Source organism: Maylandia zebra, linkage group LG5 (assembly GCF_041146795.1).
Source record: "Maylandia zebra isolate NMK-2024a linkage group LG5, Mzebra_GT3a, whole genome shotgun sequence".
NCBI classification, from domain to species: domain Eukaryota; kingdom Metazoa; phylum Chordata; class Actinopteri; order Cichliformes; family Cichlidae; genus Maylandia; species Maylandia zebra.
Window position 1 is genome coordinate 23569118 of NC_135171.1, and position 9752 is coordinate 23578869.

A 9752-nucleotide genomic window follows, 5' to 3' on the forward strand; every position below is an offset into this window, starting at 1 on the left:
CCTCAAGGTTTCAGTGAGTGTCTGTAAAGAAGAGTGGGCCAAAAATCCCACCAGAGATGTGTGAAGACCTGCTGAGCAACTACAAGAAACATGTTATGGCTGTCTTACAACTGTGGTTGCCAACAAGGATTTAACTTTAATGTATTTTTTTTTCTGAATTTCTGGTTGATATTCTGTCTCTCTCCATTAAAATTAAACTACCATAAAAATCAGAGAAGATTAGAGTTCATTTCTTTGCAAGTGAGCAAACTCAGCAGGGGATCAGATCATTCTTCCCCCCACTGTATTTTGACATGCTTCAGTGTAATGTATTGAAATAACAAGATTCAAATATGTTCCTAGAGAAATGCAAAACTGCAGTGTCATTAATTGTGTGATTACCTTTTATTTTCTGGCTTACATTTGTGCATATTTTTTATTACTTTACTTGTTATGATTTTTCTGCACTCAAATCTCTGCTCTGAATCTAAACTGATGTGATTCTGTAGAAAAAGGAGACTGTAACATTTCACTCTCATCCAAATCCTAGCAGCCTTGCCCTATGTAAACTGCATTTTAATCTCATCTTGTCAAAATAAAATAGGGAGACGGCCTCCTCATTTCAACACCTTCCTGTCGTGTGGATGAGGCAGCAGCCATCTTATGTGCTCTGATGGAGAGTGGCAGGCACGGGAAGAATCCATGGGCACTTTAAGAAAAGTGACTATTCACATGACGCTGACTGTGACATGACTCAACGTGTCATCAGTACTTTTGCTCATCATGTGTGTATGACAGCTGCAAGCTTGTTTGCTACTTAATGAAATGGGATAAATCAACAAACTGCACTAATGTACTCTGTAGTGGGTTCACCTGAGCCATGAATCATACATACAAACAATTAACTATCCCCTCCCACACAAACACACCCTGGCAATTAAACTTCTGTGCACACATTTACAAGCCAGCACAACTACCAAAGGAAGTAACCGCTAATTAAGAATGCAAACACACTACACACACAGATATGAGGAATACAAGCATGAATGCTTTTTCATGAGGTATTTAAAATACACTCCAACACTCTGGTGAGATTCACAAGTTCACACTTGTGCTAACACCATGTAAAGATTGGCATCTTCCAGCATAAAATAAGCAAACATTGCACCCATGCACAGACACAGAGCAGAGGGACTGGGAAGCTCAGCCTCCATTTTTGTGAAAAGCATTGATGCAGGCTGACTGGGTGGCTGAGCAGGAGTGGTCATGACTCAGTCCGATATGGTATGCTCTAGCTCACATATTTGCCTCCAGCAGCTCTTCTCCAGCTTGAGCGCAGCAAAACATTTGGTGAAATGGAGTCAAAAAAGAACAGTTTTATAACGGCCTCAGCCACACTACATTAAAAATGCACAAAACGGTCCCGGGCTAATCAGTAATCATTACCTCCAGTCATGACCATTGAACGTTTTGATAAAAACTCTGCAGGCTACGCTTGGTATTTCACTCACAATGAAATCTTCGCTTTACAAAACAGACAAAAGGCAAAATCTAATGCCAGAGAGCATGTCTTTAAAAAGTTTGTCTAAAAAAAGAAGCACATCCTCCCTTATTCTAGATTTCGCACGATAAATAATGCATGGCATTTGCTCAAGCTAATAGAGGCCCAAGGCACCTGATGCAACTGTAAAGAGTTCTGCAAGACAGACGTAATGATTGGCCTGAAATTACTCCATTATTAATGAAGCAATTTGCTCCTCACTCAGCCTCTGAACAAGCCTAGTGGGTGTGACCAAAGCATTCCACTGCAAGTATGCACTTATGTAAGGACGCCTTGCAGCCCAGAAATCAACTTAGAACAGACCAATTATAGTAACAAGGCACATCTGCCTTTTATTAGCTGACATACTTCATTAATGAGCCCTACCAGGAGGAACATAAATATTACTCAGTGCAGGGGATGACTATGGACTGGACAAGGCTAAATATATTTGTGGCAAGTGAAAACCTATTAAAGCCAACACTGTATAGCCTTCATGTTCTACAGGACCAATCAGCCACTGCAATGTCTGAAGCCAGGCTAAAAATGCATACAGGACTCAGTACCTAATCACACTGAATGTAAAGAACTGCTTTGGTCCTGTCACTGACACTGCTATTAAACAGGCACATTTGCATACAAAACTTGTTTCGATGTTAAATCTTTGACTTCATCCCGATGCGTGACACAGACTCTCATCAGTAATAACCAGACAGTCTGCCTACTATTCAAATACAAAGGCTGTGCATAATCTACACAACTGTTGCCAAATTAATGTGTTGCAAATGATGATATCATTTTTATTCAGGCGTGGATTCAAAAAACAAATCAAGGAAATCGAATAACACCACACAAATGCTCATTCACGCCCAAAACAAGTGCCCCCTTGTTTTTTTAGGAATCATAAAGAAAGACAAGAGTCAAAGTACACCTGCCCCACACCCTTTATGAGGGTTGCTAGCAGGTTTAGGCATCCAGCCTGTGACGCATCTTTCAGTTTAGCCTCATGACACTGCTGTAACCACAAGAATAAAAAGTGCAGGCCCTTTTAACTCCAGTCAAATCAGGTGCGTCCACACCGATTTGTTTTTTAAAGGGCTGTTCTTATACATAAATCCAAACCAATGTGCCGACAGACAGTCATGTGACGGTCCTGCTAACACTATCCTTCTATGACCTTGAAGGGTGGAGAGACACCGTCTGCTGCTTTGAGTAATGAATGCCCCACTGGCTGTTCGTTATTTTAAATCACATCTCAAACTGGCACAAAGACGCCAGCCGGCTGGTCATTTTTAACCTTTACATCACTGAGGTATTCTTCAATTTGCTGCATCATGCCACAGCCTGCCACAAAAAGAAAAAACATACTGTACGGTTCAGTCTGGCCAGACAAGCAATACGCTGACCTACTCCACAATCTAGTGCACTGTATCATCAGCAATGACATATCCAACTGAACCGAGGGCTTTATATTCAAATGTTCTCTCCAGACTATGAGTCAGCTAACTGTTTCCAATTTCTGCCACCAAGGTTTGACATAAAAATGATTAAAATCAGGGTGAGCATTTTCTCAACATGAACGCGAGCTCAGCTGGGGGTTTTTTTTTATCCACCTTGTTTTCTGTAGATATTTGTGTGCTGCACACACAGGTCAGTGGACAAGAAGAAGAAAGCTGCAGGTTAGCCTTTTACTTCATTAACTCCAAAAGTGGGTTGAAAGCTCTCTTAAAGTGAATGCAGTGAAGGCCAGATGAACAGAGGTAAACAGCGAGAGATGATCAAAGCCAGTGCGAGTAAAGGACAGACAGTGGAAAATGAGAATGACAGTTAGAGAGTAAGACAGATAGAGAGTGTTTAAGAGTCCTTGACAATTGTGTCTGGGCCTTGTGCCTACTCTTGTCAGGCAGTGATTTAACTGGGCCATGACTACACCCCCACACTGAGGCAAGCAGAAAACCTTTTGACATCTCCCCCCTCTAGGGCCAATCTGCTGAACCTTTAAAAAAATACACTAAAATTAAGCAGTGCTGCTTCTATACTGTGTGCAGGAAGTTCAGTTTACCTGTTGGCAGCGTCACTGCACTTTTAACTTAATATGCTCAGATTTCGAGTATATTGTAAAAAACTTGATTAGGGTTTTGTATTTCCTGTGGCTGAGGTGACATTGATTCTGCAGAGGAGTACTAGGAGAGGAGAGTGTCGGCATGTTAAATATTTATGCACACAAATAACTCTTTCCAGAAAGGTTCCCACAAGTATTGAAAAACATGACTGCAATAATTCTCTGAAATCTTGGACTGAGGATGACTGTGGTCTATTGCAGAAGGAGAGCGTGGTGAAAGCACAGTCACAGCTCAAGAAGGACAGTACGTGAAAAAAAACAGAAAGGCAAGAGACAAAAGCAGCAACTGAAATTCACTGCAGTAATGAGTGGATTATGACAGCTACGAGGGCTTGTCTCACCTGGTTCTCCTCATGAGTGACTCTCATTTGCTCTTTGAGGATTGACGTACGAGCCGCCTCTTCTTTCCTCATTATCCTCTCCTTCTTCAGTTCAGGACTCCAGAAACTCTTGATGCTGTTGGTGGAAGATCCCAACTTACTGTCCTTCAGGTCAAGCTCCCGTCGCAGCATCTCATTCTCCCTCTGCATCTCCCTGAGCTGGGCCTGCATCTCCAGCAGCTCCCCACCACTGCCCCGCACTGCCTGCCTCAGCAGAGCAGAGGGCACCCCCTGGTGGTGGTGGGGGTGCAGCATGGAGAGGGAGCCCAGGTCACTGTAAGACAGAAGGTCAGCATGAGGCAGCCCCACAGAAGCAATATTGGGACTGCTGCCCATGGCTGTGACACGGCCCCCATACATGGCCCGACTGGTGGCGCGACCCAGAGTCATAGTGCCTTTTGGGTAGGTGGCAGTGGAGCCCACGCCCTCGTGGTCACTCAGGTACATGGGCCCCGAAGTAGCATAGGCAGCGTTGAGGGACTGGATGTTCTCCATGGAGAGCGTCTTGCCCCCCGCACCGCCCCCGCTCCCACTGTGTGCCCTTCGATGGCCCAGTCTGGGGGACCTTGGTAGGCGCGGGGACCGTACGGGGCTGCTCTCTACATGGCCTACAGCTCTGGCACTGCCGTACATGTCCTGTGATTCGGCGGTGTAGCCACCAGAGGGGTCCTTAACAGGGGCGAGTTATAATGAGACTGCTCTGACTCTTAGAACTGCACATGGGTGACTTATTTCATGTCTGAAAAGGTGGAGTAGATCAAAGTCAGATCTGAGGAAACAGGAGAGAAGCTTCTGTTAGATAAATAACCACTATTTGTACGTGTCACATGAAAGGCACAGCGAGACAAAGCATTTACTATTACAAAAAAAACCCCAAAAAAACACTGCATTCAGAAAAGAATACCAAAACAGACCTGGCCTGCAAAATACTACTATGGATTGAAAAATAACTAGTTTTATCATTTATTAGTTTTATTAGCAGCAAATTGACACAATTTATGTGACTTACAGTAATCTCCCAGCATCCCACTGGATTCATACACTGTCCAGCAGTGATGTACAGTAAATCCCATTAATGATCCCAAATAAACAACGGACTAATTCACAGGAATAATATATCACATGCCCATTCACTGATGCTTGCTTATTGTGCAGTAGAGTGAACAATGATATCCATGGAAAATTTACTGAGATACTAAAGAAAAATCTTTTAAAACATCTAGTCATTTTTTAAGGTTTTTCACATTCTAATGGTATTGCTTTAATTAAAACTAATAGGGGCTATTAGTTGTATTGTTTTATTATATTAAGATATAATGATAAAGTACAGACCCAATTAGCAGTGTTGATTCCTAATTAGCTCCTCGTGCGAGGAGAAAAATGTGTTGTTCGGAAAGTGGTTTTAATGAGCAGTTAGCCCATAACATGTCCCACATACACAGAAGCATGACCGAGCATGCTTGTAACAGTATGAAGAGCATCACAGCACATGAACACAGAGTATCACAGTGCATCCAACAGTGCAGTCAATGCAATATCTAAAGAAATAAATGTGATTTATGTGTGTACAAAAAGACAGCTAACAGATTCCATGGCAAACAGAACAGAGTAAAGCCCTGCAGTATTTTATTGTCTCATAAACGGATAATTTAATTCACACAGTAATATTCACAATAAGACTGTAAAGAGTTTGGGATTGAACGTGTCTTTGGGATCAGCACAATGCTGCAGCCGTTATCTCTTAACTGCATGTTGTTATGTGCAAACAGTAAAGTGTGGATGGTTGTCTGATTCTCTGCGATTTCCTGTGTTAGACTGGTGAACTGTCCATCCAGTGTGTACGCCGCCTCTTTGCCCAGTGTCATCTGGCATAGACTCCAGACTGCAATGAAGAAAATAAATGGATATTTTTGACTGGGTTTCATTTTTTGAACATGTGAAGGGATTAGTATTAACTATAACAGTAATGCCATAGTATGGGGCCTAGTTTGTTTTTTGTTTTGTTTTTTCAGAAATTAAAAGACTGCAAAGCAAAGCAGACATTACTGGCTAAATGGGAGAAAATGATGTGGGAGAGTTAATTTTTAATGGGTGTAATAATGGATGTGTCAGTTTGTGCCATCTTTAGTTTAAATATATCACAAGATGTATTACGCTTATAATTTATTTAAACCTGATGTCCTTATTACACCGTAGCTGATATTTGGGGTCAAATACCTTATATAACCCTGTATAACCCTGTATAACCCTGTATAAGACAAAGGTTAACTGAGCTTATAGGCATTCAGTGTAAGTTAAAAAGAACCAGACTCTTCCATCAAAGTGTCTCCTTTGGTGACACTTGTTACGCAGATCCAGTTGCCATGGTGACTATGCCAGGGCTAACAAAGATAAAGCACCTCAGTCGTCTGACGTAATGTTTCAAAAAGGTCTGATTAAAAAAAATTTTTTTTAAATGTTTAATTGTATATGCAGCACAAAATTTACTTAAGGGTATATTCTGCAAATAATTCCTTTTTTATTATCATGTACATTCTTGTATTTTACTTTGAAGGGCAGTTAAAATGACAATTAATGGCACGGTAGAGCATATCGACAGGTTGGGCAGTGTGTGAAATTCAATGCGATTTTTGATGATGGGGACCCTCAGCTGCTTTCACCGAAGCTTCATCTGTAAATCAGCGCCTGCCCAGCAGCGATCACTGCAGCCAGGCTGAGGAAGTGGAACGAGACAGTGTCTTCTCTGCTAGCTGTATTAAGTAACAGGTGTCTGGAAACAGAACGGGGCTGGACAGATATATGCATATATTTAAAAAGGGCAAAAGAAAATCAAATGGAATCTGTCTAAAGGCTCGGACAGAGCATGCCTTCAGATATTTCATCTATATCCTTTAGCTGCAAAAAAACCCTCTTTTTTTAACTTTACATGCTCAAAGGGACACGAGCAAATTAAATGCAAATTTCAAATATGCTGACATGTGCAACAACAAAGCCTGCTGCTGTTATCTTCAGCGGTCAGCTTGCTACAGCAGCTCTGTGAAGTCTAGTTGGTAAATTTATGGGGAAAAACCCCCAACATATCCAGCAAAAGACTGCAGAGAAGCATCTTTTAACAAATTAGCACTGTCCTGCTAATGAGCCTCATAATCATTATTTTTTTGCTGATAGATGACACTGCTCAGGATATATAAATGTGGTCTCTACAGAATTAGGATTATTGTTTTAGTTTGACTTGTGTCAAAAATGATGAGCCAACGATTCAGGCAGTGACTCCAGCATGTTTCTCACTCTGTAAGTTGACCTAAAATATGTCTTCTTGTCCAATGCTGAAGCTTTTTAGGCTATCCAACTTCCATTCCGAGTTAGGCATATAAACTCTGAAATTACAGGAAAACCACACATGCAGAACAATGCTGGGAAATGTTTAAAAAAAAACAACAACAACATACAAACACAGGTTTTGAAAGCACAATAGACTGCCACCGCTTAAGTGAACACACCAAAAGTGTGTCTTTCTCTGTCCTAACAGAAATCAGCTGCTAGTGATAAGGCTTTTACATTGCACAGTATTCCCTGTCCACCATATGGCACATTCCAAGCACATCATTGTGCCACAGTCATGTGTTTCTCTACTTGCACTTGCAGTGGTGGAATAGTTGGATGGAAATCTGTAAATTGTGGTTTGGTCATAGGACTTGCAGTGTAAGATTGCAGATAGTGAAAAAATTTACACTAAATCATCCATTTAGTCCATTTAGTCATTGTTGTTTGTTTCATTGTAGAAGCTGGACTCAAGTGACAAATATCTGTGACAAATACCATAACGTGCTATGTTCTACCTTATATACTGTGTTATAAAAGACTGTGGGGGCTCGTTTATTGTTGTTATAACCCTTTTCTAAAGGAAAATTGAATCACCTGCATCCGAAGCACACTGCTGAGAAAGCCAGAATGACAAAACTGTCAAAAAATGGAAAAAGGAGAGTATCTATTTTTGCAGAAACAGTGATAATATAGAAGAACCTCAAGAGATGCCAGCTGATGACAAGCCCAACTGCAATCATCTACCTTATATGGATAACAAAAGGTTCCATGACAAATCAGAAGGGAAATCAGAGCTTACTTCCATTATGACACCAAACTTGTTTACAGACTTTATTATCCAGGCTTTCTGCTGTGAGCTTATTATTGCGATCGTAAATATCAAACACGCGTGGTTTTGGAGGGTTTGAAACATAGATTATGCCGCTGAGGTGACAAACCTAAGAGCAAATTACAGTATAACACGATCAGAGAGAAATGGTGCGGAAACAGCAGAGAGGGTACAGATGTCCCGAAACAAAGATTTCACCACAGGGGATGCTTTGGCTACCTCTGGGGTCAGGGGGAGTGTTTCCTATCAGGCAATCGTGACATTTTATGAAAGGCTGCACGGGGGTATTTTGTTCTTACCCTGATAAAACTGATGAAACGACCAGCCTACTAAACTATATGGAGCGGCTGTGGTAATGTGAGGTCAGAGCGCATGCCAATGGCGGACAAAGAAGGACATTTTCTATAAATAGACTGTCATATGGGCCGATAATAGTTAGTAATTCATGTGAAGGCGGCCAAGCACGCCAACCGGTTCCTTACGAGAGCAAGTGCAACACATGCAGCCTCCTCATCATGTATTCTACTACAGAGCCTTGACGCCCCCGAATGCCTCCCACGGACTTCAACGCTTGGATGATTAGATGAGAAAATGTAGATGTCCACTTATCCACCAAATTCCAGTATTTAAGGATGGTCCAGCTTATGCTTCAGGCTCCTAATGGAAGATGTCACGGGCGGGGGGAGGGAAATGTCAAACACCCCGATATCACGGTAACCTTCATTAAGTCATAAACGACTATTTGGAGCTGAGGTGTTTCTCCTTATGTCGCCTTATTGACACTGGGTGATAGGGGCTACATTTAATGCAGCACAGTAATACAGGAAGGCACGACCGAGCAATTGACAGCTCACTGGGCCTACATTTTCGATAGCTCCAGCGTGGTGTGCATCTGAATACACCAATGAAATATTAGTCTAACCCGCCGTGGAGAAAGCGATTGAAACCTTTATTTTGAAAGACTTCGCTGCTCTATCGCGTCAACGCGGCTTAAAAATGCAAATTCTTACGTATCAAGTGAGCTATGCAATCAGCCACCACGGAATTAGGAGGATTTCTTTCTTCTTCTTTTTTTTAAACGCACACAGCCTGTGCCTTTTCCCCCGGCAAGTCGTTCATGAAACCCTCAAGAAGGCAGGGAAAAAAAACCTTCGCGCATGTCAGGCGTTCATTCTTCTGTAATGAAAATCACAGATCTGATGTGAGGTAAAATAAACGCACGGGCTTTACCTTTATCGATGTTAATTCCTCTTCTTCGCCGCTCTAGACGGCATCTTGTCGCCTCCATTCACCCGAGCAGCCTCTCTCAGCATCCTGCGCTGTCATTGGGCAGCGGGCACGCTCTCTCTCCTCCTCTACACGCCAGGGAGCAGCATCACCACTACTGCAAGTGGCAGCTGGCGGGAGGGGATGGGCGAGAGGGATGCGGAGAGCGGCCTGCGCTGAATCTCACATCTTGGTGCTGAATGGGAATCACTGACCATTCCCACCCACATTAGTAGAAGATATTTGGATCTTGTTTTATTTTACTTTATTTGCACGTCTCTCTGTGCCAATAATAGCGCATCAAACCTGCGT

At 42.3% G+C, this 9752-nt stretch overlaps 1 protein-coding gene across 6 annotated transcripts in view; it reads right to left on the bottom strand.

Moving 5' to 3' along the window:
• erc2 (ELKS/RAB6-interacting/CAST family member 2) overlaps positions 1–9529 on the bottom strand; it is a 45797-nt gene extending 36268 nt beyond the window's left edge. For all 6 annotated transcript variants that reach the window (XM_076884056.1, XM_076884053.1, XM_076884054.1 and 3 more), the window contains exons 1-2: positions 9405–9529; positions 3983–4790 (exon numbers count right to left, since the gene is read on the bottom strand). In XM_076884056.1, the coding sequence (XP_076740171.1) occupies positions 3983–4654 (672 nt within the window). In that variant the 5' untranslated portion in view covers positions 4655–4790; positions 9405–9529. The remainder of the gene's footprint in view (positions 1–3982; positions 4791–9404) is intronic.
• Between the last annotated feature and the right edge of the window lie 223 nt (positions 9530–9752).